This window comes from Electrophorus electricus, chromosome 10 (genome assembly GCF_013358815.1).
Source record: "Electrophorus electricus isolate fEleEle1 chromosome 10, fEleEle1.pri, whole genome shotgun sequence".
Classification (NCBI taxonomy): Eukaryota; Metazoa; Chordata; class Actinopteri; order Gymnotiformes; family Gymnotidae; genus Electrophorus; species Electrophorus electricus.
The window spans coordinates 1,436,479-1,464,297 of NC_049544.1; the positions used below are offsets into that span (position 1 = coordinate 1,436,479).

Genomic DNA, 27,819 nt, shown 5'->3' on the forward strand with positions numbered 1-27,819 from the left:
CGTGAGTTGAGGGTTAAGCATATGTGGAGAAATATCATGTGTCAGAGATAGCAGAGCCAACTGTATTGTAATTAATTTATTATTATTATTATTATTATTATTATTATTATTATTATTATTTACGATTATACAAACATATCCTAGATTAGATAGAACCTATATTAGATATAGTTATAAGAAACTACTTTTGCACTTGATAACACTGAACAAAATTGGCGTTCATGGGATGTTTACCATGGAGGAAAAGGAAACGCCACTCTTCAAGAATAACATTCCATCTCCAGATTGCAAAAGACCAGCTGGATGGTCCACAGAACTGCCAGAAGTCCTGGAGTTCTATGAACAGGTGACACCAAAGTTGAAGTCTTTTGTAAAAGTACATAATGAAAACTACAAAATTACTAAATATAAGGTTTACTGAAATATTTCCATCAACAGACTTGATCGTTTAAACTTTTCATTTTTGCTTTGATTGTTTAGTAAGACATGGCTTGAAGATCAGATTACATGTTATGTCTTTCATGAAAATATTCGCAAAATGTTCCTACAGAAAAACTGAGATGACCGTCATCGTGGTTTATTCAAAGAGATATCAAATAAGCATCATTGTCATGTTGCCTTATCTACTACAAATGTGACCTGAATGATGACAGAACATTTCAAAAGTGTCTCAATTGTAAACATGCCTGCAGAATGTTGTTTTTTATGTATTGTTTTGGATATATTTTATGTTAAGTAGTAAATGCAAGGCAGCTTGACCTCTAAGAATAAATCAAAGTTTTACTTATAAGAAAGATTTTTTTTTTTTTAATGGAGACAAAATTAAGTATTGCTTTTTCATGAATCATCACTGTGACCTCCTAAAATGAAAAGACTGGATTAATTCTGAATAATAATTTATTCCTTTTTTTTAAAAGAGGCATTACATTTTTAAATAGAACTACTAGATGTTCACTGGTAATATTACAGTACATAACAATACATACATTAAGCATTACAGTGCAGAAACCTCAACAGTACTCTGTTATATGATCAAAACGTGCAACAGTCAAAGACTATTCAGTTTGTCACTCACACTTTATGGCGTTTTACTTCCAAAGAAAATGCCAATAACCTCAATGCAACAGTATAAGGTCACCTGATGAATTATCAGTAGTAGATCTCACTATGCCACTGATATGATTGTAAGATTGTGCTACAGTGAGGTACAGTCCACAGCGTAGAAGTGCATGAAAACTGTAACATTCCATTTCACACAGGAACTATTTAAAGCAAATTCTGAGCAATTTTCAGAAAACAAAGATTCTGAATTGATATCGATCCTCATGTTTTATATTATAATCTGTTTTTGGACAAATTCAAAAGTCAATTCAAAATATAAAAAACATTAAAAATATATCTTAGGTACATACATTAATAAATAAAAAAAATTCTTCATGAAAAAAAAAAGAAGTTATACACTCACTTCATAACTCTGCGAACGTTTTCGGCACAGTGTACGAAACCATACCCAGTAGAGGAAGAACATTACAAGCCAGTAGCTGACATACACTATAGCGCCATAGACCAAAAACTTGATCTCCTCCCTTTTTGCATCTGTGGTCCAGTCCAGCTGGCTTTCCCTGAAGATTGTATAGGCCAAGCCTCCCAACAAGATGGCTGCCCATATCGACAGGGGCAGCAAGGGGATATAATTGCCAACCATCTGCCGGCGCCCTGAAGTGCCCCAGCTGCTTTTGTTCATGGTGAGAATGGCAAAATATTTGGCTGGCAGAAGACTTGTCATGTAAAGTACAGAGTAGACGGACATGAAAACCATCGCTAGGCTTTGTCTCAGGCCACAAGCATAGGCTGCCTTGATCAGCCCAATCAGCTGAATACAGCAAAGGACCCAGAGGATGTCCCACAGCGTGCCTACCCAAAATACTCGGATGATGGTGGCTGTGACAAAGAAGGGAAAAATTCCAGACACAATGGATTCATATGTCATCCAGAGGTGATGCTTGTGCCACCACATAGTATTAAACAGCCACTCGCGAAAATATGACTTGGTCCAGCGTGTCTGTTGGTTTAGCCACCTCAGAAACTGGGCTGGTGTCTCTGAATAGCACTTAGAGCGAGCTGTGTACCTGATGAGAGGTGGACAAATCATCATCATCATCATCATCATCACCATCACTTTTTTTTTATCTAACTCATTTCCCAAGCTCATGCTTTTGTTCCAGTCTTACAACAAGCGCACTAAAAACAATTAATAAAAAAAGACAGAACTAAAAGACATATGGCACATTCAAATACTGGAGAAGTGATTGCCTAGTGAAAACAGAGCAAACTCCTGCCTTGCAGCTGTGCTCACTGGTGACTTTGTCAGGTACGTGTGTTTCATACGTATGTAGGCATATAGTTACAGGCTTCTGCCCCCTTGTTGTTATGATAACTTGTCAGCCCACTTTTATCCCAACGTTTGTCCCATTCATCCTTGGTCCTCTGCTGACCAGCTATATATTGTGCTAAATCCTTAACACAGAATTGACAATGACATGCTGGGGGGGGGGGGGGGGGGGGGTTGCTGGTAAAAGTTAATATTCATTCAGACACAGCAGTATTGCTGCCACCCAAAATGTCCAGTCAGCAGGGGTCTGGTGGTCAGAAAGTGACCACTGAAGAGCTCTAGGCTGACTAACACAAACTGTACATGGTAATAGGTGAGACTGCACACCTACAAGGTGTTTCTAATAAAGTTTCTAATAAACAGAGTGGTAAATGTTTATTTTTTCCGAAAATCTAATGCTGAACATATTGGTTTGAATTTCTGTGTGTATGGCAGAGGCTATTGGGTCAGATTCAGTGAAGGACAGTTCAATCAACTGTAACTTTTTCTGGCAAGAGGCAAGGGTTACTCACTTGGTAGAATAACCCATGCTCAGCATGCGATTAGTGAGATGTCGATCATCCCCGAAGGTACAGTGTGTGCCAAGAAATGTCTGGTTGTACCAAGATTCCAGAAACTGCTGCAAGAGATCATTCCTGTACAGACCTACAGCAGAGCAAGTACCAAAGTGTATTAGTTATTATGATATTTTCCACCAATAAAAGTGGAATGTACAAGTAGAAAAAATGGTATAAAAAGACAAAGGTCCTCTGCAGTAAAGATATAACATTTATAAAATTGTTTCCAGAGAACCTCTGGGCTGATTTTTTACAGTTCAATTATAACTACATTTATGTCTATACTACAGTACGCTGCAGTTACCTCCCGTGTCTCTGTGAGTGTGAGTGTCCTTATAAATTTACCTAAGGGGCCGCTGATACAAGAAACACAGTCAAAAAAGGACTGGCAGGACCGCTCGATGTTGAAGGCCATCCAGTACCGCAAGCTGCTCAAGAAGCTGATGTAGGAGTCATTCAGGTTGAGGATCATCACATCTCCACCCACGGCACCATATTTGGGGTTACTCTCAAGGACCTTACACAGCTCCACCGTTGCTAAGGGGTCCAATTTAGTGTCCGAGTCACACACCTGTGGAAAGGAAGCTGTCGTGTCAGGAGCAAAAGTATGTAAAGAGAAGACAGCATTCTTATTCTTTTATTGTGCTGTCAACTCTGACAGGGTCTCCCCTGGACACCAGTTACCTGTATATAGTCCACTGAGGAGCCCAGTGCTTTGAAGGCAGTGTACATCACTTCTCTCTTTCCTCCCCACTTTTGCATTATACAAACACACCTCTTTGTTCGGATTAGCTCCTCCACATCAAGGCGCTGGGGGTCTACCTCAAGTCTCAATCCAGCATCTCCAGCTGCATTGTGCTGCACGTTTGGATCCCATGTGTGGTAATTGTTTTGCCACACATAGCAGCCAGGATCCTGGTCTGCAAAAATCTCCTTGAACATTTCCATCATGTATTGGTCATCTTCTGAGTTCCCATCCACCACCATGACAATACGAAGCAGGTTGGATGGATATTTGAGCATGTTCACTGACTGCAAGCACTCCCGCAGATAAACAGGGTGTTCCTGGTAGGCAGAAATAGTGAAGCCAATGGTCTTGGTATAGGAGCAAGTTTTGCGTTGAGCACGCATCCGACGGTGCTCGATGAAGGCAAAAAGACTCTGGCACAGCACATGGAGACTAAGCAGAACACCATAAAAGCCAAAGGAGACGATGCTATACTGGGATGAGACAATCTGGAATCCATCAATGTAAGCCCACATTACCACTCCAAGTACCAGCAGGGCAAAGAGGAAAGTAAAGACAATGCGCACCACAGAGCCAAGCCTCTTTAACAGTGGTTTAATTTCCATTTTACTGTCCACTCACTGTAAATAAATCAAAGAATGTCATGTAGAAAAGATAGTTAAGATAGAACAAACTTTGGCAACAAACACTTTTTCAAGCGTGAAAACAATTTGTTAAAAATTGCAGAATTTTACAACCTAATCATTTTGCACTGCTAATCCTACAACGTTAATCACTGATTTGAAAAGCGGCATTAAATAACCAGTTCTTTCTTTCAGTTTCTGCTCAGCTACTTAGAGAACTACAAGTTCATAAATAACCAAGCCTTAAAAAAATTATGTTTTTACCTTCTCTCACTGAACAAGCATCCCAGGCTAATTTAACTACGCTGTGTAACGTTTTCATTCAATCAATTCAAAAGAAAATTAAGCAAATCGTATTCTTTATGACGTAAATCATTTTACACCCCATAGGACATACATTAAATTATCATAAACTATTAACCAATCAATACGGCCTTATGAGACTATATATATATATATCTACTGTTTTAAATGTCACCTGATTAAAATCTTCAGGAGTCTTACGTTCCTCGCTTCGCTCTCAATGTAAATCTGTACGCTGGCGCAAAGCGTATTTGAGATTTGTATCCGCCTCCATCACGCGCCAAATCCATGAGAAACTTAACTTCGATTCATCTTGAGTAATATCAGTGAAACCTCCGGTCATAACTTCTTACTTATACAATTTGCATATCTAAAGCTAAGAATAACATTAATATTATGTTTTAGACTGGAGAAACTGGACGTGAAAAGTAGTCGTACTTGTTTTATAGCATATAAACCGGCATCATATTTTAGCTTATAGCGATATTTTGGAATCGATTTTGACTTATTCTTTTATCATTGTAGAGCATCTTGATATCTGAATATGTGTATTATTATTATTGTTGTTGTTGTTGTTGTTGCTGCTGCTGCTTATTTGTTGTTGTGTTTGTTTTGTTTTGCTGATTAATATGCATAAAATTTAGAATAATTATTGCATAATATCCAGAATAATACCTGAACAGGCAGAGACTTTATAGTAGAGTAGTCTTTTGAGGTTGTCCTCTTTTACATGTTGTGGATAACAAACCAATTAATACAACATTGAAGGATTTTGCTGTGTACCTTACACAGTCTATGAAATTCAGAAACCTGCCCATCTCTGACCTTTACACTTTATGAGAGCACCTTTCTAGAGGAATTTCCTTACTATGTCTGCTTTAATTTTTATGTTAATCCTCAGAGCGTCAATAACAAACCCTACATTTTACAGGACACTACACTGTAGTGTAGTATTATCCCTTTGTAATTAAAAAATGGTTGTATATTATACTAACAACTTTTTCCATTATTTGCATTTTAGTGGGCAAGAGGGGTTGTCTTATTTTTCACACTGGATAGGTACTGCAGGTTAATGTGATGTCATCAGATGTCATTGGAAATGCAACGTGAGTGGGAATTTGCATTTCACAGATAGCCCGTGTCTTTCTGAGGCAATTGTACTCTGTGTTCAATTTACCTTCACAGAAATATCCCCAGTGGTGAGATATCGATTCTCTACTTATCAACTCAGATATATTAAAATAGTTGTTTCACACAACCTCACTGATGGCTTTAGTACTGAGGGTCTCACTCCTCTGCAGTTTCTCATTAGTCAATAGGGAAGTCATTTAAGCCTTCAAAAATCCAAACAAATCTTTTTGCATCTTTGTGCATTTTATGTCTACATAAAATGTCTGCTGTGCTTGTGGCACAGACATTTTTAAAAGAAATTCCCAGCAGAAAACATGGTTTATGTATGTATTTTGTGTTTTATATATATATATATATATATATATATATATATATATATATATATATATATATATATATATATATATATATATATATATATATATATATGTTTGCTTTAGAACATTTAAATGCTCATGTGACAGTGGTGTTTCTCCGTTACGAAAATGGAAATGTACCAGGGTTTTTGAAGGCTTCAAGCCTATTTCCTCACATCAAGATTCAGGGGAACAGAACCTTTCTCCATACTAAAGTTACTGGCAAGGATGTGCTATGATTATTAATTGTAGAACCGCATGAGTAGGCCCTGGAAGGAACCTATCGCACACATATGACGCTCATATGTCAAATCAAATCAAATCAAATTTATTTATATGGCGTTTTTTACAACAGATGTTGTCACAAAGCAACTTTACAAATGTCAAAGTCCAAGCGCCCAGTGTGCAAGAGGAGGTGGCGAGGAAAAACTGCCTAGAGCATGAGGAAGAAATCTCAAAACTCAAGGGGGCAGGAGGCATCCCTAGCCATGTCTATCTGGACCAATATAGACACTTTTAAGATAGTTCGACACTAGGGATTGTACTACATTACTTATGTGGCGTAAGTATAGGATAGAAAACTGCTATCTCTGACTTTCTGACTTTAACCGAAGGTGTATTTGTGTGAGACTTTTATTATTGGAAAGGTATTATTATTATAGGGAAAGTCTTCAGACCTGGATGAAGGCATCTTCATAGTAAACACACACTATTGAGGTATTCATATAGTCCAAGTTCCTGCAAATTAATTTGATTTCGAATATAATTTTACAAACAATTGTCCAGCGCTTGACCTACTTGCACTATGCCTTAAAATCTGGTCCCTTATTAAATTAAATTATATTAAATTAAAAATTATTAAATGCGACTACTAAACTGCAGTTAGGTTCTATTATTGGTACTCTTTGTGAGCTGGGGTCTTAAACAAATAAGTAATTTAAACTTGTCCTCTCTATCCTTAAGACGAAATGTCGCTGAATGTAGGGAAAAATAGGAACGGTAGTAAAAATATAGAAGTTAACAAGAGGTCAGTATTGGACACGTATATCATTTTGCATTTTACTCCTAAGCCTATGCCGACAAATAATATCAGATGGCATGAGAGTTCATGTTTTAACACTGAAAATGGAATTAACTAATGAAATCGGGTGAGCATCTTTGCCAGATGCTCAGAGCTCACCAGACTGTTCATATTTATTGCTTAGTCCCACATGCCAAGCTATTAAGAAAAGTGAATACTCTGCAATTTCTCAGCCTAGCTCTTGCGAACCACCAGATCACATTTTCACATTTTCTCTATAACCTACCTTCCAGTACACCTGTAGCAGGTATTTGATATTTTGATTCAGGTGTATTGGGAGGTGGGATAAATAAAAAATGTGGTCCATTTTGTGGATCACAAGGATTATGTGAGAAACATTAAACTATGATACAAGTATGATGTAAGGTAGATTAGAGAAAAAACACAGTCAGTTTGAAGAGCCCTGAGTATCGGGTTTAGAAGCACTGATGGATGCTACTGACAGTTATCATTTGCATGCATACAGCACCTCCTTCTGGATAGGCTAAGACACTGTCACACAATACAAAGTGAAACCCTTCCCACTAACCACAGACGTCATGGGTACACATCTCATATTTAAATAAGCATTTTTCACTACACTGACAACTAAATGATATTGTTGGTCTTGCAGTGTATATACACAATATAGACAGTCCAGTCCTTGGGGATAGCATGAACAAGGTAATCATAAGATGCAGAGATCTTTGTTTACCTGACTGAGGTGGTAATGGCTCAAACAGTAAAACCTGGTCAGGACTGACTGAGGACACCAGCATTAAGAACCTCTGGTCTAAGGACTGCCTAGGTGACTGTCACCACTGTTATTGGCCTATGAGAGGAGCCCTTAAGTCATTACTTGTAGTAGCTTTCCAGAGGGAATGAGACTGCGTTTACTGTAAGATAGCAGGACATTATCCACACGTGAATCATCAGCTGATGAATGGGTCAGGATTTAGAGAACAAAAAACATGCAAATGTTGCCAGCACTGGGAAACAGCAGTTTACTGTAAAAATGCACTGTTAACATTCATTTAACATTCAGATATAGTCAGATGTGATGAACATGAACACGTTACCATGCCCATAGACAGCTATAAAAGAATGTTAAATTATTTTATTTTTATAGCTAGCTAAAGTTACAAATACCTTAGTTATCATGCTACATACCGTAGTTGTATTTTGTTCTTGCAATTTATTATTGATTCAGAAATACATGCTAATGTGAACGCTTCACCACTACCTTACACATTAACAATGTGTGCTTTGAGTGTGAAAAACTTGAATTCTTCTTGTGGAAGTATCCTTACTGAAGACTGAACAGAGTTTATTAGCTCTCACATAGCTGGCATGTTTCCAGACCATGTTTTCGATAATTGTAGGTTTTTATTTAGCAATATATCACAACAATCAACATGAAATTTAAATTTATGAATGGCAATCTTAAATTGTCAGTAAAGTCACTTTTAACAGTTAATAAATCCACTTTAAACAGCTGATAAATCTCACTTCAAACAGTGAATATTTTTGGATACCCTGCTTTTGCCAGTTTTTTACAATATAAGGCAAAACAAGTAAAGTTTACTTGTATAGTGCATTTTACACAAAAAGGCATTTTATAATGCTTAATGTAAACATGTACAAAAACACTGAGGATATAAAATTTGAGGAACTAAAAAAGGAGTAAGAACTGAGCATTAGGGGCCCCGAATGTCAGGGGCCAGAGTGGCGTGTTTTGATTTATAACTGCTAATAGAGACAAAATAACTTGTGCCTACACAGAACTTGAATCAACAGAGGGCAATTTAGTGTCCTACCCAATCAACAGAGGGCAATTATTATCCTACCCAAGTTTCCAGCCTAAAAGTATTTAATGGCTAGCAGTAGCACAAAGATCAAGTAGTATGTGTGGGGACAGTTTACTGGAACCAGGCCAATTTTATTTAGCGAATTTACGAGAACAGCCTTGGTGCTGTGATATGACTGGATATATGATAAGACAACAACTTTAGAAATTGTTAAATTGGTTGAAAGTTGGTGCAAGTAATCTTTCATAACATTTTAGTATGGAGGCATTCAAATTGGTCGTTTGTAGGATGGGCTATATTGAAACTTAAAGAAGATTCCTGAGAGAATAGAGCCACTTACTCTCTGTATTAAATATATGGTTGTGCATAGTTGAAAACATATTTTTAAAAGCTAGTGGACTGAGAGATGAGACACCAGGTGGATGGTTTTTGATTTCACGTTTTTAAATCAGTGACATTAAACTGAGACATTATACTGTTGTCTGTGTGTGTTTATCAGGTGCCCTTGTTTCCTTCCAGTGTAATGTATGCCTGAATTTGCCACTGAAAAAGGATGCAAATTCATTATGTTTGTTGAGGGACTTCCCAGGCTGAAGGCTTTCATATCAACGGTGATAAATGTATTATTGAGGTAAATATATTATTCAGATTTTTGTTAAGGATGACAGAGAAAAATGGCTGTCTGGCCTTTTTTTTATTTATGGATTGCAAGGTTGAAGACTGTTTCAAGATGTCAAAGTGAGTCTGAGTCTTAATGTTTCTGCATTTCTTAGTGTTTCTGCAGTCATGGAGACAGTGTGTCCATGACTGTGTTCAAGTCTAATTTCAAACAAGATCTTTTTCATTATTGTCTTTTAGATTATCTCTATGGATATTAAAATCACCAGTTACAGCAAAACAGTCAAATTCAGTGAAGATGGCTGATATTTTAAAATCATTAATAATGTATTAATAATGTATTTCAGACATCCATGTAATAAATTAAAGTGTGATGTATCATTCAGTGCAGTATAGAGATTTTAATAGTTGTGATTTGGAAAAGAGTAAGGAAATACTATCAATATGTCCTATGGTCCACCAGGTTTAATAAGCTGCTAGATAAATGTTATGGATCTGTCCCAGATGTTTTAGGTGAAACCCATGTTTTCATCTGACCACAATCAGATTTTGCTTGTGCCCAGTCCTCAGGGGATTTGACAAGACAGTCAAATTATTAAAAACGGATCTGATAACCACTGAATGGAGTCCATAATAGAATACATTGGTTCAACTGAGTGGGATGTGATACTTGACCCAAGTGTGTGTTTGGGCCAGCAATGTGATAGCATCTCTTCACATATTATATTTGGTGTTAATATCATATCTGACTAAAAAATCACCATTCATCCCAATATCAAGCCATGGGTGGCACTAGAATCAAAAGCCATCTTAAATATGAAAAAAAGAGGATGTTCTACACAGGCTCTGAAATAGAAAAGAAGCAGATTCAAAGAGAGATTATACAGGCTGTGAACAAGGTCAAATTAATATATAAAATTAAGGTAGAGCAGAGATTCCAACAGTACAAGCTCTGTTCATCTTGGCAAGGCATTACAAGTATGACTGTGATTAACATATACCTAAGTAATCAATAAAAGGTGTGAATAACCAGTCACTACCAGATGAACTTAATCATTACTGTGCAAGGGGTGAGGAACAAATAAATAACATATTTGAAACATTGCTACCTGAAAGCTATCTTGATATTGATCCTGAATGGGTTACAGAAGGTCTTAAGGGCAGAAAGTCAACAAAGTCCCCAGGCCTATAAGGTGAATGTGGTCATACGTTAAATCACTTTGCCCATGAGATAATTTTTGGAAATTGTTTTTGTCTTCTCTAACTTTGGGGAAAGTTCCTTTAGTATCAAACATTCCTGCTATAATTGCAGTCCCCAAGATAAAGAGCAGTGACTTTTTTAATAATCTAAGACTAATTGTCTTGACTTCCTTGGTCATAAAAATCCTTGAAAGGTTTGTGAAAACTTACCTCTATAATCTGTGGTAAATTAGACCCTTTAGAGTTTTCTTACCAGCCAGGTAGAAGTGTGGATGATACCAAATTATTTTTACCTAAGCACCTGTCAGACTGCTGTTTGCTGTTTTTTATCAGCATTCAATAATCCCTCAGGTCTTGGTTCATTAATTTATGGATGTTTTTATCCTCAATTACTGATTGGTTTTATGTTTTGTTTTTTTTTTACCTTTAGACTGTGGAAAGAAAAGGTTAATGGGAGATAAACATTCCTAAAACAGTGAAAATCATTGTGACTTTCTCTCATTTTCAGGCTATGAGGACGCTTATTATATTTGTTGTTTTAATTGTGTATTAACTGTATTAATTGTGTTAACTAATTAAGCCTGTATTCATGTGGCATTGCTGTAGTAGTGTGTCAGTACAGGTATCTGGGCATTATTTTCAGTTTGAAGTTTGAAAGAAAAATTCCATTAAAGTCAGTTGTATTTAAGGAGGTTGAACTGCTTTGTTGTAAAGCAAATCCTTCTCAGCACTTTTTATTATGCTTTTATTCAGAGTGTTCTTTCATTTTCCTCCATACACAATGTTTGTTCTGCGAAAGAATTTGCTGCAGTTTATGAATTCCTACTCAAAAATTGTTGGGGTAAAGTATATCGATATACTGTGATCAACAGACGCTAAGGAAAGATAAGGACATTCTGTGTGATTCCATACACATTTGCAATAAAATACAATAAGCTGCTATTTTAGAAGGTACCCTGAAGATATCAGTAAATATCAGCCAAGCTACGCATTGCATGAGCAGAGGACATAATGGACCAGTTTATGTTGCTGGGGCTGAGGAACTGGTCTACACACATTACAGTTATTAAAAAATACCTGTCAGTCATGTTCAGTACATTTTCCTATCTGGTATAAGTTATTATTATTCAGTTTGTTCCTGCACATGTCATCATTATTATGTCTAATATGTTGTATACCCAGTTCTGCCAAGTCATCTTGTACACATACTGAATTCTAGCTGCTTGTGGTCTGGAAGGTGCTTATGCCCAGGGTTTGGCTAATTGTATATTTCTGCTTCTTTCTCACATCTATTTTCTTGACTGAATGATGGTGTTTTGCATAGTCAGTCTTCTTGGCTCATACCACCAGGCAATTTGCATGTTTGAGTTTATTCTAAATCTGGGTCTCTGATACAGTCAGTGCACATCATTCATTAATGCATTTCAGTAATTGTTGTTGATTTACTAAGAAGATGCATTTTTAAGAGGTTTACTGGGCAACATGCTAGCATTGTAAGGTGTTTATCAGACCCAGACAGAAAAACAGTCAAATGTAAGGGTACATTTAGTACACCCTATGATTATGTGTGCTTAAGGGTTATATATAACACAATTCCACTGCACATAAGCACTCTTCTCTTCACTCTCTGTTACAGCTGGATTGCTTTTATTTGTTGAACTTTAAAGTCAATGAGAAAAGCCTCTTAGTTTTGGCATAATTCCAAAAATTAAAATAATGCATGAAATAATTTCCTGAACTGTCTATTCTAGTACACACTGTATTAACTGAAATAGCTGCATGTAAGGCAGAACCACTCTGAAATAGGTTTGCCAAACAGTAGTCTACTTAAGTCTTAGCACATGAATACTAAATTCATGGTCGTTACAGTGATCTGTTATATGACCTATCTGAGTCAGAAAGACACGCCCAAAATAATAGGGTCGTCCAAATGCATTTGGCAAAATCCATCCTCGGTGTTGCTCCATGTTGATCTCATGACAAATGAAAACACAGCTCATGCATGATCACATGCTGAAATTTTGAAAATGATAATAAAAATGGGAAATGGAAAGACCAATCATGAAGTTGAACCACAAATGCAAATGCATAACATGCCTCAGGGTGAGAACACTCTAACTAAATTTTACATACAGTGCATACCTCCTCTGCCCTGCTACAGGCTGCTCACACATTAGAGCAAGTGCAATTTACAAACTGTGGCATCAGATTACAGGCTCAGAGTTTCACTGCAATTAGAAGTCTACAGCACATTACCAAGCTTCAGTAGACTTTCTATTTCAGCTAATTCAAATGAAATAGCATAGCATTTAACACATCCAGCCTTTTAAGGAAGTTCTTTTTTTGCTTTGATTATTTTGGTAATGTGCTGCTAATGTCTTTAACCATTTTGTTTCTCTGAAGAAATGTTCGGAAATGGTTGCCTCTAAGTAGTTAAGAGGGATCGAGTGATATCAAGTGAATGAGTCACCTTTGTTTGATGCAACTATGAATCTATGCCTTTTATCAAAATAAATTCCATTATGGAAATATTGTTTTTCTGTTTAAACGCATGCTGTTTGCTGCAGCCCAGTTTTATACTTGCAGACTTCCCTCTTTAAAAGTCTAATTTAAACATGTGAGATGAAGCTCAATGGCGCTCAACTGCACAAACAGCACCATGTGCCTAGCAGATGCCTGCTCCCTCAAAAGTGATGAAGCAGTGCTTGGTAAACTTAGCCATGCAACAAAAGACAGAAAAAAGGGGTGGAGTTTCAGACTTCTCTTCAGGGTACCATGATGCCTATTGACCTTGCCTGCATGCCAGCTTTCACACCCCAGACATACATTCCCCAGACCCAAAAGTGCACACTTATTTCCTTTGTAGGTTCATCGTCAGCAAAAACAACTGTTTATGTTCCTCCCTCTGCTAAGAAGAGCCCAGTCTAATACCCATATCTCATTTACATTTACATTTACATTTATGGCATTTAGCTGATGCTTAGCTCCTGATCCACTGCTGCAGTAGGCAGGGTTCCTCCTTGCTGTCCTCTGATCAAAGCTCAATGCTGCCTGTTTCCCACCATCCGCATGTCTCAAGTCTGCCCAGGAATGGGGCGGGGCACCGCGGCTGGGGATAAGTGAGAGGAAGCGGCTCAGGCCTGGCTGGCAGGCTCTCAGCTTTCTGTTGTAACTGTGGTGAGCTTACAGAGAATGGCAGCGGGGAGAAAATGTTTTTCAACTCAGTCACAAAATTCCTGGCCTGTCCACAATGGTGCAACTCAGCCTATGCTTGCCCGCAATCTGATCCACAAACCCTCCAGGGCAAATGTGGATGGGAGGTTTCCACTGTTCCAGTCAGTTCTGCCACATCAGCCTTTACAGTGGTTATGGGGCAAGAGACCTCCTTTTATACGTGCACAGAGCACCTGACTCATGTTCAGCCATTCGTAGTAATAATACGATAATAGAAAACATCATGACTCAAAAGCTTTCATTCTGTGAATTAGAGAAGTAAACAAGAGAACCTGTTTTAGGAAAAGCCCTGTTATGCAAAGTCCGTGTGATATTTAAATAAAGCGGGTGCTGCATTGTCCTCACCAGCAACGAAAGCAGCAGGTGGGTTTCTGGTCCAGGGGCAGGCTCACAGCTGCCCTGCTTCATCCTTTTTTTTTACCCACCACCACCACATCCTTTTTGCATCTGCACCAAGGAATCTGTCCCAAACTGAGGGCCTGTCCCTGACACAAACCTGTTCTTTAATGCCACAGTGCCACTAGTTGGTTTACACACCCAAATTGGTATTTACATTGGCCTGAGAAATTGCAAGTTGGCCTGGCAAATCAAGAAATGTGGTTAAACATGGTCTGTTGAAACTGCTTTCAAACCATGACCATGAGGTATCTATTAATATTCTCCCTAGACACCATCATTTTGAATGACTCACAACAGCTTGAGGACAACTGAAGGAGAAAAAAAAAACAAAAAAAAAAAACTGATGTTAACAAGAAGCTTTAATACACTGCACAATTATATTACAGTTGTCATTGCCTCGACTACTATTTTGAATAGAATTCCAAAAAAGCATAACTATGTATAAAGACATAACAATGGGTAAGTGAATTGTACGCCTGCTTATTCACTTACAGTATCCACTCAAGCAGTATAGGAAATAACATGAGATACTGTGTTCATCTTTCATCTTTCATCTTTGCCTGGGGAAGCTGAAATTTCAGCATCAAATATCTGCACCCTTCCCCCTAATGCAGATTTTAAGTATTTCATAACAATGAAAAGCACGGAGCGGGGGATGTAAATTCGCCCACATGTGTGCTCGTACGGTGCTACTTAAGCAACGGTTACACTCAGTCACTCTGGATTCTGCTCTCTCTTACTTTACACCCCCGTCCTGTCTCTCTTTACACCCCACCTCTCTCTCTCCACTGGCTCTGGAGATTTGTTTCCTCCACACATAAGCTCTCTTTGCATGCAGTGTACTAAGACTTGCAGATAACAACTGCTGTGTGGGAACTATGTATTTTCTGTGTGCACATCCAAGTGCAGGATTATATACAGTTCTCATTATACCACTACAGTGTCAGTTTGCATTTAAAAGAGAACTGGTGTCTTACAAACAAAGATGGGTGCCAGAGGAACACTCCAACCAGCTGTGATGCATCTTTGTTTGATTCTCTCTCCAAAGTTGCCAGAGTTGTGTTTCATTCTCACAGCCCTGGACTGGAAACTTTGAACAACTTGTGGCTGAGAGGAAGGTCCCTAAAACTTAAGCCAATTTTCACAACTTCCTCTCGCAGAAATTTGTGCAGCTCTGCTTTGTGGGTGTATAATAAATGAAACTATGGGGATAGGGGGATGCGTAGGAGGAGATAGGGAGCACTGGGGCCCCTCCCGGTCCACACTGGTCTGCTATCACTTTGGGAACAATATCTGTTCAGCTGTTTCCAGGTTCAGGCAAAGGAGAGCTCTAAGCAGATCAGAAATCTCCAAAGTGCTCTACCACCTACACAACACACTTGCACAGCTGGGATTGATTACAGCTCTCCCAAATCATCCTTGCCTCCATAGCCTTGGATTTGGGGTTTTTGTGAATGCATGTGGCCACATAGACATAGTAGGTCTGAAGCCAAGCCTCTATACACTCCCTCATCACTTGCATACACTATTATCTACGCAATTGAATAGAAGTTTCGACAATGTTTCAGTAATCAAAAGTTATTTGTTGTATCTTTATTGAAATATTTTTTGAATGTTTTGCTATCTCCCTGTCATATTGTTAAATCATGTGCTCCAGTCCACTGCTGTTGTATGTTGAATTCTTCCATTGTTATAATAATAATAATAATAATAATAATAATACATTTTATTTATAGACGCCTTTCAAGATACTCAAGGGCACCTTACAAACACACAATAAAAAAGCAACAAAACAGCAATATATCAAAACATCCATAAACGAACCATAGCAGCAGTATACAATAATATCTACTAATTACATTTTACATTAGAAGCAGTAACTACTATTCGTTTCTACAGTGCTAGAGAGGGTAACAAGCTATAAAAATTTTGATGTAGCAACAATAATGTAACTAGAAAATAGCCATGGGCTTCGTATATATCATAACTCTGGAAGTTCTTTCAGTTCACATCCTACCCCAGGAAGGTACTTCAAAGTGAATTCCTTCAAAATTCATACTTCAAAATGAATTCCTCTTTGTGGATTCTTTTGCGAATAGCATACATAAATATTTCTTCCTTGTTAGATGACACATGAGTTGAGGGCTTATATAATGGGTGTTCTTAAGTGTTCTTGCTTTGAAATGTTATGCAGGGTTTCACGAAGAGAAATGCATGCAGAAGAAAACCTTGTTCTAACCATTCACTTATTCTTTGTCTGTTTTTATATCTTTCTTGTTGCTAGAGCTTTGATACACTATATGGCCAAAAGTATTTGGGCACCTTGGACATCTTATTCCTGATCTATTTGCATTAATTGCCTCCTCTTGCCCCCCTGCTGGGAATATTTCGTCAACATCTGCTCGTTTTGGGTCATGGTATCTGCAACTAGTCTCACACATCCTCCTGCATCATCATGCCTCGTCACAGAGAAAATGTAGTATTGTGTTGTGTGTTTGTTACAAAGCTGTCTTGGTTCCACTCAAGGTTTCTTCCTCATGCACTTAGGGAATATTTCCTTGCCACTGTTGACTTTGGTTGTTTACTTTGTGCTTTCACAAATCTGCTTTGTAAAAGAGGCTTTTGTAAAAATGTTTTAAATAAATTTTACTTTGACTTTGCTTGATACACAGTGGCCCAAAAAAACACAGCAATTTAAGAACAACAAAAACGGAGTGGTTGGGTATTCTGAAACCAGCAACAGGTCAAGTGACTTGCTCTCGCTGGCTGTGGTTACAACATGTAGCAATCACCAATGGCTGTCTTGGGAAAAGGTACACACTGACAGTTTATACAGTTTAAATATTTTAAAATATAAACAATTCTTTAATTTAGCTAATGAAAAGCTTAAGATGTGTAAATGAAGTGCTTTGAAACCATATCTGTGTGAACTCAAACTGCTTTGGGGACCTAACCAATGTATTCTTTGCACAGATTCCAAACAAAGCAGAGAACAAAAATGTCTCTGTCTGGTCGTGTCAGTGTTGAACTTGGCTGAGATTTTACAATGGACTATTTTTCTGTGAAAATTCGAGCATCATCAAGAAGCTTTTGTGCAGACAACCTCTGCAAATAGGAAATGCTGGAAAACCAACTGCCAAACCTTTGATTAACAATGTCAGGCTCTAGTGGGAGCTGTATTGTACGCAGACCCTGAAAGGATGTCCAGCTGACACTCACAAGATGTTGTCGAGTATACTAGGTTGAGAACATTAAACATATTTGTACATTTGTGCATGTTTTAGATATTGAGCCAAGCAGTCAGTGAGGGCTAGGGTTGGGCCAATAAACATATTTTGATGTTGCTGAGCAAGCAAATACAGTGGGTGAAATAAGTATTGAACACATCACCAATTTTCTAAGTAAATATATTTCTAAAGGTGCTATTGACATGAAAGTCTCACCAGATGTCGGTAACAACCCATCCAATCCATACATGCAAAGAAATCAAACCATAGATGTCCATAAATTAAGTTATGTGTAATACTGAGAAATGACACAGGCAAAAAGTATTGAACACATGAAGAAAGAGAAGTGCAAAAAGCCATGGAAAGTAATGACTCCAGCTGAAATCTATCAGTAATTAGAAAGCAATCCTGCCACAGTGCAAATTGAATTTCATGTCAATAGCACCTTTAGAAATATATTTACTTGGTGATGTGTTCAATACTTATTTCACCTGCTGTATAAGCACCAAATTGCATCGCTATCTGAGGCAAGACACAAGAGCAAAAGTGAGCAGGGTTTATTGAGAATCATTCCATTCTCATAGTTGTGGGAACAGTCCTGGATCGAAAAGCAACTAGACACAGATACAAAACCAGAAAAACATGGAGCAAAGGCTTGGAGCTACACAACAGGGGAAGAACAATCAAGCAAAGTTAAACAATGTCCAACCAACTAAGACAGGAAGACATGAGGTATTAATACAGAAGTAAATAAAGGTGAAAACAAGGAGTGATTCTAGGATCAGAGCCTTATGGGTGCTGAGTGCCCAATGAGAGGAGCACCCCCTCACCACACCACAGACAGTCAAAATGTAACTGCTATTAGTGTGTGTGTGCTCAGCACAGCTACTGCATGACTTTCAGAGGAGAGTGGGGCAGGAGAAGAGTAGGATAGAGAAAGTGGATCATATCATCACAAACACTCACACTCGAAGATGATTTGCAGTTTAGTTATTGAAAAAACAAAACAAAACTGAGCTTAAGAAGAAGGTAAAGCAGGAAAAAAACAAGACTGCGCTTAATAAGAAGGAGAATCAAAACAGTGAAAACACACTAAAATAACACTTTACCTAAACACATGAAGAAAAAAACACATGAAAAACAGGTTGCTTCACTTCATAAAAAACAAAACAATAATAATACCACAAGTTTAGTGTATTATAATTGTCATGGTCCCTGCCTGTGACTACATTCCCCATCAGCCAACTTCCAGCAGTCCGTCTGTCACTCCATCCACTGCAAGCTAGCTCCTACGACCCGTCTCCCCGTTCCTGAATGTTTCCACTTTTTGTGTTTATTTATCCTGTCTGTTTTCACCTATCCACTGTGAAGTATTGCTATGTATTATCCATGCATCCTGAGTGTTTCCTGTGTTTGTCTCACTAGTTACCAACCTGTTTTGACTTCTGGTAATCACTTCTGCCTGATCCCTTTCTGATTTCGTATATTTTGGACTGCTCTCTGGTTTAATATATTTTGGACTGATCTCTTGTTTATGCTTGTTTATCCAGTTTGTATTGTTTTGGCATTCTCTGGATTCTGACCTGCACATGTTTATTGGCTCTGGATTATCCTTCTCTGAATAAATCTGTCTGCAAGCATCTGTTTTCAGTCTGTTGTCTTACAATAATAATGTTCTCAGGATATACAAGTGGTAGAGTAAATAGTGCTAGAATAGATTTTCCCTGATTTCTTGGAAACAAATTTGTAACTCTATCAAGGAACAGGCCATGCCTGTCTGAGGGATAATGGAGAACTAAAGAATTGTCATATTCGTATGATTATGGTTATCAGTATGTGGTTATAAAAGGAAGGCTGTACCATGAGAGCAGTGAAGCACTGCTTCTTCCACAGCTTTGCTCCATACCTGGATTGTTGAACAAAGTGACCTTTGCTCACTCAAGTGTGGTATATGTCCTGCCTAAATTGAAAACGTGTGGATGATTTCTCCAACACGTAGAACCAACCAGTAGTCATTAAAGCAGTGTCTTTATAGAGCATCCTATAGATACTGGGTGATCCTATGGATGCCTATAGAGCTGGGTGCTAAACTCTAACACACTCTAACACTGGGTGTTAGAGCTGGGTGCTAGACTGAGCTGGGTGTTAGAGCTGGGTGCTAAACTGAACTGGGTGTTAGAGCTGGGTGCTAGACTGAACTGGGTGTTAGAGCTGGGTGCTAAACTGAACTGGGTGTTAGAGCTGGGTGCTAGACTGAGCTGGGTGTTAGAGCTGGGTACTAGACTGAGCTGGGTGTTAGAGCTGGGTGCTAGACTGAGCTGGGTGTTAGAGCTGGGTGCTAGACTAGGACTGGGAGCTACAATTAGAACTAGAAAGTGGACAAGTGAAAAAGTGGACCACCTGGATTACAGTCAAGTCCTGTCCTTCTAAGATAGATTTTTCAAGAGGTCTGCTCTTGACATTTCTGAGCTTTTTTGGTGTTTAATTACACAAAATCACTGCCATTTCTTATCCAGGCTACGGGGAATCCATAAGGAAACTGTCTTGCTAGATGATATCATCTAATATCAAGGTGTGCCAAGCTTCATTTAACTAAGTAGGAGTAATTTAGCCTGTTTTAAACAGAGCAATTTGTAATTACAAATAAATGTTCCAGAATAGATATGTACCATTTAGTTGATACTTTTCAAAAAGAGCTGTTACCATTCAGGGTAGTACATTCATTTTTGATAATGCAACTTACTCCAGCACAGAAAAAAATAAGAAAAAACATCGTTCTTGATTGGTTTTACAATCCATGAGAGTTTAAAAGCTTGTGTTATGTGTGGCGTGATAAATATGCTAAGATTTAAAAAACAAACCAAAAAAAAAAAAACTTTTTGTAGACAAATGGATAGTTGGCAGGCAAATGCCCTGACCCAGTGCCTTTTTCTGTTCTGTTTTTTAAGTATCTAATTCAGTATTGCCATCATTAAAATACAAGTGTTTAGCAGTGTTTTCATTTGGTTTTTCTCTTTAGAAAACTTTTATTCAACCAAAATAAAGGAAAAATGACAAATGCACATTGCAACTTTTAAGAGCTCCACAAATGGCATTGGTGTAATAACTATTACAGTGAAGAAATTGGCTGACGGGAGAGTCTTTTAAAATGCTGCTTTCCAAAGAACTAGAGAAATACATTTGTGCAGTAATATACACCTCTGTAGCATCTAATGAGTTCAAGTGATTTTCAGATTATTTTTCAGATGTAATTGATCATACTCTGCAACTATAAATGGTATGAGTAATACTTATAAGTAAAGGAAGTAGAAGGCAAAAATGTTCAGTAACACTCAAAGTTTCAAAGAATTCAGTAGTAGTATTCAGTTCTTCATTCCAGTGAAGAACAAAAATCCAGTGCCTTTTACTATGATATTTGTCAAATTGAAATTTTGTCTTTGAGATTTTGTTCTCCAGAGAAATTCTGAGAATTGAGTCCTGAGAATTTACTAAACTGTCTGAAATGAAAACAATTGCTGAGATACACTTGTCAGGATTGTTGATGGACTGCAGCACTTAGCTAGCATGTAAAGAAATGTTATGATGTCTAGACTCAGCTAATTCATGAGATATATCATGAATAATTCTTATAGCGTCCACCTGGGGCTTGATCTATAATGAAAGCCAGAGGTGAAAGATACACCTTTGTCCTCTGCCTACCTCCAGGAATATGTAGGCAGAGCATGTGCCATTAATGAGGATTGCCACCCTCATGCAGTTATCATGCAGTACATAAACACGATAAGTAAAAGTCTTACCTAAGCCAGATACATCAGGAAAAGACATTACAAAATTCCAGTGAACAAAATCTCCCATTAATGGAAAACAACCATGCCATCCCCAAATCCCTAAGAATTTTTAATTAGCAGTTATGAGATGATATTACTTTATTTTCATTTTTTTCTTTCACTGACATACAGTTACTGTAAATCTTTTTTTTATTTTGTTAATGTTACTATGTATTTTTGAATACTCAAAATATTTTACTAACTATGTACCCTTATTGCTAGCAATATTAGATTCAAATCTGCCCCTGGCTGGTTTATTTTGTATTTCCACCAGCCATTAGATTGCTGTATCTAAAGTAACTTCAGCTAATGGTTTCCAAATTACCAAATTACTACAGATGGTCATGCATAAGCCTTACAAATGTTCAAGAATGTTGAAGAAGAAAGGTTTGGTGTAACTGGAAAAAAACCCATGTAGCTCTTGAAATAATTAGTATAGTGTGGATCTATATTGTGGATCAAATCATCTCTACAGTGATGTTCTTCATAACCACTGGGGCACTGGCAGATAATATAACATTTCCTATATACAATTCCATTTAAATACTATATAATAATTTTTGTGAATATTTTTGTAATATCCTTGTGAGTAGTTTATGTTATTATTATTATTACTATTATTGCTTCTTGATTCTGAATTGTTTCTTTATAAAAAACAATAATAGTGTCTATTGGATTTGTGAATATAATGAATATAGCCTACTGAGTATACACTACCTGACCAAAAAAAAGGTCACACACTCTAATATTTCATTGGACCACCTTTAGCTTTGATTACGGCACACATTTGCTGTGGCATCGTTTCTGCAAGCTTCTGCAATGTCATAACATTTATTTCTGTCCAGAATTGCATTTATTTTCCCCACAGGACCTTGTATTAATGATGGGAGATTTGGACCACTGTGATAAGTCTTCTCCAGCACATCTCTAAGATTTTCAGTGCGGTTCAGATCTGGACTTTGTGGTGGCCAATCCATGGGTGATAATGATGTCTCATGCTCCCTAAACCACTCTTTTACAATTTGAGCCCGATGAATCCTGGCATTGTCATCTTGGAATATGCCAGTGCCATCAGGGAAGAAAAAATCTATTGATGGAATAACCTGGTCATTCAGTATATTCAGGTAATCAGCCGACCTCATTCTTTGGCCACATAATGTTGCTGAACCTAGACCTGACCAACAGCAGCAACCCCAGATCATAGCACTGCCCCCACAGGCTTGTACGGTAGGCACTAGGCATGATGGGTGCATCACTTCAGCCGCCTCTCTTCTTACCCTGTTGCGTCCATCACTCTGAACAGGGTAAATCTGGACTCAGACCACATGGCCTTCTTCCATTCCATTTATGCTCCCTAGAAAATTGAAGCCATTTTTGCTGGTTAGCCTCACTGACAAGTGGTTTTCTTAAGGCTACACAGCTGTTAAGTCCCAATCCCTTGAGTTCCCTTTGCACTGTGCATGTGGAAATGCTCTTACTTTCACTATTCAATATATCCCTGATGCATGCCAATAATCTGACCCTTCTGAAACAGATTAACATGTTTTCCATGACCACAGGATGTGTTTTTCAACATGGTTGTTTAACAAATGAGAAGCTACTCACTGCATCAGTTAGGGTTAAATAACTTGTTGCCAGCTGAAACATAATCACCTATGCAATAATTATCCAATGGGGGGCTCTTGCCTATTTGCTTAGTTAAATCCAGGTGGAGACCTTTTTTTTTTTTGGCCAGGCAGTGTATATTCTACATTATACCATCAAATAAACACAAATTTGATTTGAAAGAAATCCTTGTAGCTCAGATACAGGTGAACTTGCCGAATAAAATAAATCCAATTCCGGTTCCAGTTCCATTATAAAACAATACCATTCGATCTTATTTTAGCCGTAAAAAGATAATCTGCCATAAAGAAAAAAAGTGAAAGCTTTGACGCTTCGATCTAAAAATTGCCAGTCACATAATACATAGTCGACATTTAACAAATAAAATAATTTGATACATGTCAATAGAAATGCCCCTAATTTGTTAAGTGACCAAGAGGGCTTTTTTAATGACGAGGCAGTTGTAGAGAAAATAACTGAGGTGTTTCATCAAACGTCTTAACGGATCTATATATAACAAATTGAATGTGCTACACATTTTAAAGAGGTTATTCGGTATTAGTCTAACGGTAAAACTGGCAAATACTGATGTTTTCGTGTTTGACATGACTGGTGACGGCGAGACGCGACGGGTAATGTGACGTCACGGTCAGATGGACTTATTGAAGTTCAGCGAAAGAGACTGCCAGACGTTACAGAAGAGAGCAGATGTAGTTTCACGCACCCACAAGTTTAAACAACGGTCGTCTTTAAAGTTTCAGTTCTAATTTGAAATAAATTGTGCTGAATGTGCTGAACTCGAGCTCGACGTATTGGCAGAAGTCGCAAAAAGGATTTATCCTGGACTGGTGAACTGCTGAACTCGGGGTAAGCTTCATGCTGTACTCATGTTCTCTGACTGCACAGAGCATGCGATTACATTGCTTTTTTCACTTCAGTTTTACTCGACTGCTCCAACGTTGCCTGTTGCCCGTTTAAACACACTGAGCATGTCGCTATTTCTAATTCGCAGCAGAAATATCAATTAAACTGACATCCATACACGAGTAGTTGTTTTATGTGTATAATAAGTTAATATGTAGCTAAGACAAGAGTGCCGAATATTTTTTGAAAATGATCATCTACAAAAAATATAGTCTAGTAGGTTATAAATCAGATGGTTTTTTTTTTAACTAAACCTGATTGTTTTAAAAGACTGTGATATCTTAAAATACAAGTGTTTAGCAGTGTTTTTATTTGGTTTTGCTCCTTAGAAAACTTTTATTCAACCAAAATAAAGGAAAAATGACAAATGCACATTGTAACTTTTAAGAGCTCCACAAATGGCATTGGTGTAATAACTATTACAGTGAAGAAATTGGCTGACGGGAGAGTCTTTTAAAATGCTGCTTTCCAAAGAACTAGAGAAATACATTTGTGCAGTAATATACACCTCTGTAGCATCTAATGAGTTCAAGTGATTTTCAGATTATTTTTCAGATGTAATTGATCATACTCTGCAACTACTTATGAGTAATACTTATAAGTAAAGGAAGTAGAAGGCAAAAATGTTCAGTAACACTCAAAGTTTCAAAGAATTCAGTAGTATGGAGGTTGAGGGTGAAGAACAAAAATTCATATTAGGCTATTGCTCAACCTTAGACTGTTAAGTCAAGGTGCCACTCTTGTGACCTCTAGTGGACAAAAGTACAATAACATATCAACACTTTCATTAAGGCTAATAACCAGAATCAGAATCTGCATGCGCCACGTACCAGATGTATAAGTAAAAACTTGTATTGAAATACAATTGTAAAGTTTTGCCTTGGCCAAACTTCAGAACACTTGACATGATTTTCTAAATTCTAAATGTCAGATATCTGTTTCTCTGATAAAACAGGTTTAACCTGCAATGACCTCTGGGATGTATTTGGATAACAGGACAGAGATGTATGCCTATAACTCATCCATGGCAAACTCATCAGGGGAAGAATATGAATACGAATACTATGACGATGATGAACATACAGAACTCAGGCAGTCACTCAATATCATGTCACTCATGGTCTACTGTCTGGCCTTTTTACTCGGAGTTGTTGGGAACGGCATTGTGATCTGGGTGTCTGGATTCAAGATGAAGAAGACAGTGAATACAGTCTGGTTTCTCAACCTGGCGATAGCAGACTTCCTTTTCACTGCTTTTCTGCCCCTCAGTGTGGCTTACACGGCTATGGGCTTCCACTGGCCGTTTGGTCGTTTTATGTGCAAATTTAACAGCACCCTCAGTTTCCTCAACATGTTTGCCAGTGTGTACATCCTGGTGGTGATCAGCGTGGACCGCTGCGTGTCTGTGGTGCGTCCCATATGGGCACAGAACCACCGGAGTGTGGGCCGAGCGTCTGCGCTAAGCGCTGCGGTCTGGGCCTTCGCCTTGCTCTTGAGCTCGCCGTACTTTGTCTTCAGGGACATTGCGCCAGCCTACAACAACGAAAACATAATCAACTGCTTCAACAACTTTGGATTTTTCGACGACGACAAAACAACGAAGGGGATGGAGCTGGGACTCCGACGACTCCGGGCCATGACCGTTACACGCGTTGTACTGGGCTTTGTGGTGCCTTTTTCTGTCATTGTCTTCTGTTATGCTGTCATAATCCATCGCCTCAAAAGAAATCGATCGATGTCTGGTCGCACTGGGCGCCCTTTTAAGATCATTGCTGCTGTGATCGCTACCTTCTTCCTGTGCTGGGCTCCATACCACATCCTAGTGCTGATTGAAATGGCCAACCACATGGCAACTGAGACTAACCCCACCTTAGAGCATATCATAGTCATTGGCATTCCTATTGCCACCAGTTTGGCTTTCCTTAATAGTTGTCTGAATCCATTGTTGTATGTGTTCATTGGTCAAGATTTTAAGGACAAGATGAGGAAGTCTATTCTGAAGGTGCTAGAGACAGCATTCACAGAAGAGGTATCTCGCACCAACACCTATACAAACTCCATGGTCACCAGTCGTGGCAAAGAACATGGAAGTAAGTCTTTTTCTGATGCAGAGGTGTAATGGACAAATGCAAATGCTCTTTATTTATGAGAGGGCGTACTCTGTGGTGATTTTAGCACTTATATAGACCTGTGTAGCAGCTCAAGCCTTTAGTTGAAAATCAAAGGAAGTATCTGGATAGACCAAAAATAATTTTCTTTTAGGAGCATATTAGAAATACAGAAATAAAATGCGCTACACTAAGTTGCAAATATTTTTGTCCATGACTATACTCTGTGGAGCAATAGCTGATGTAGTGAAAACATTAATATAAAAAAGTGCAGATAATGAGATATGAGTGTCTGTTAAGACTGAATGATCCTTTTGGACATTCATACCAGTGCTTAGGAACGTCAACATATCACTGTCTGAAACAAGCTCAGAAATTAATGAAGTGTAAAGGACGTGGTATCAGGGACTTCGTTGGACTGTGAAGTTAGCATTGCTGGTTTTTAAAATAGCAAACATCAAAAGTATAGTTTGTCTTTTCTGGCAGATGACAGCTGACAGCTGACAGTCCATGACTTAAATTCTGCAATAGAGAGCAATGCATTGTACCACTGCTATCAAAAAGCATATATTAATATCTTACATATTGCACAGTCTAAGCATGATTTTCCTCTGGTCTTTTGTTTTTTTAAGACTCAGCAGTCTTCCCTGTTATATCAGATTATTAGAAACACATGTTAGACAGTTTTTCTGTTAGTTTTGTTTTACATTGGTATAAATTTAGATGATTGGAAGACTTGCTCCACTAGCTATCATCACAGTACAGCTATTAGACTATACATTTCTCAACTATCAACACTGATTTGCAACAATGGACTAATTCTCTCAACAATGAATTAGTTCTCGCAAGGAATAACCTCAGTTACTATGGCTACTATGGCTTAAGAGGAATTTAAGCATAAAACATTAGATAAAATTTAAGACTGTTCCAAAGATGGAAGTAGATTTAGGGAGAATTAGAAACAAGCAAGTAACACTAGGACTATATTTTTCTTCTGGTGTGTAATGAATTTATTATTACAGGTCTATTGTGTCATCCTAAGTGCTCTGTGTATGATTTAGCACAGTGAAGACCTTAATAGACATTTAGCACTTTTTATGCACTTCTTGAAATGTATGTATACAGTGTATCTTACTAAGTATTTCATTTATGTCTTGCCACCCAATTGGTTTATCTAGTATATTTATTTAGACATTCTTCTTTACATACTCTTTCTAAATTGATTGTGTTCCTTTCTTTTATCACCCCTTAAATGTATTTTGTAGATGTAAACCACTAACAACAATAAATGCTTTTAAATACTTAAATAAATTAATGTACATATGGTCAGAGTCATCATAAACCACAGTTTCTCTCTGAAGTCATTCTGGATTAAATATCTATGTCCTGAAACTCTACCTCTGTAGCCAGGAGCAACTGATTAACATATAACAAAGTAATATCAGAGGCACTGTTGGTGCTGGATGCAAAGAAGAAGGTATCACTGAAATATCAAACATTGACTATCAGGCATTTTGGAACTGGAAGGTTAGGATACAGCATAATGGCAAGCTTGGGAATGCACCAGGAACGGAGGTCAGTTTCCTCCTTGAATAGTTATTCTGCAGAGAGGCTTGGGAAACAGGAATAAAAGAATACCACCCACCCTCTCAAACTGACTTCATAACACAGAAAGCAAAACTTCAAAAGCTGTGTGCAA

At 37.9% G+C, this 27,819-nt stretch overlaps 2 protein-coding genes across 2 annotated transcripts; one reads left to right on the plus strand and one right to left on the minus strand.

Moving 5' to 3' along the window:
- Nucleotides 1–1,453: 1,453 nt before the first annotated feature.
- has1 (hyaluronan synthase 1) lies at nucleotides 1,454–4,302 on the minus strand. Its single transcript, XM_027007282.2, has 4 exons — nucleotides 3,634–4,302; nucleotides 3,295–3,520; nucleotides 2,905–3,037; nucleotides 1,454–2,129 (listed from the first exon to the last, which is right to left on the minus strand). Exons 1-4 carry the CDS (start codon nucleotides 4,300–4,302, stop codon nucleotides 1,454–1,456), a joined length of 1,704 nt encoding a protein of 567 aa, XP_026863083.2.
- Nucleotides 4,303–23,772: 19,470 nt separating this feature from the next.
- fpr1 (formyl peptide receptor 1) lies at nucleotides 23,773–27,752 on the plus strand. Its single transcript, XM_027007244.2, has 2 exons — nucleotides 23,773–23,955; nucleotides 24,968–27,752. The coding sequence occupies exon 2, from the start codon at nucleotides 24,980–24,982 to the stop codon at nucleotides 26,129–26,131; it is 1,152 nt and encodes a 383-aa protein (XP_026863045.2). The 5' UTR covers nucleotides 23,773–23,955; nucleotides 24,968–24,979; the 3' UTR covers nucleotides 26,132–27,752.
- Nucleotides 27,753–27,819: the final 67 nt, after the last annotated feature.

Coding starts and splice junctions, on each gene's coding strand:
- has1 (XM_027007282.2), bottom strand. CDS start 4,302: ATGGAAATTAAACCACTGTTAAAGAGGCTTGGCTCTGTGGTGCGCATT. Junction 3,521..3,633: donor CCTCAGTGGACTATATACAG/GTAACTGGTGTC, acceptor TCCTTTCCACAG/GTGTGTGACTCGGACACTAA. Junction 3,038..3,294: donor TTGTATCAGCGGCCCCTTAG/GTAAATTTATAA, acceptor GCTCTGCTGTAG/GTCTGTACAGGAATGATCTC.
- fpr1 (XM_027007244.2), top strand. CDS start 24,980: ATGACCTCTGGGATGTATTTGGATAACAGGACAGAGATGTATGCCTAT.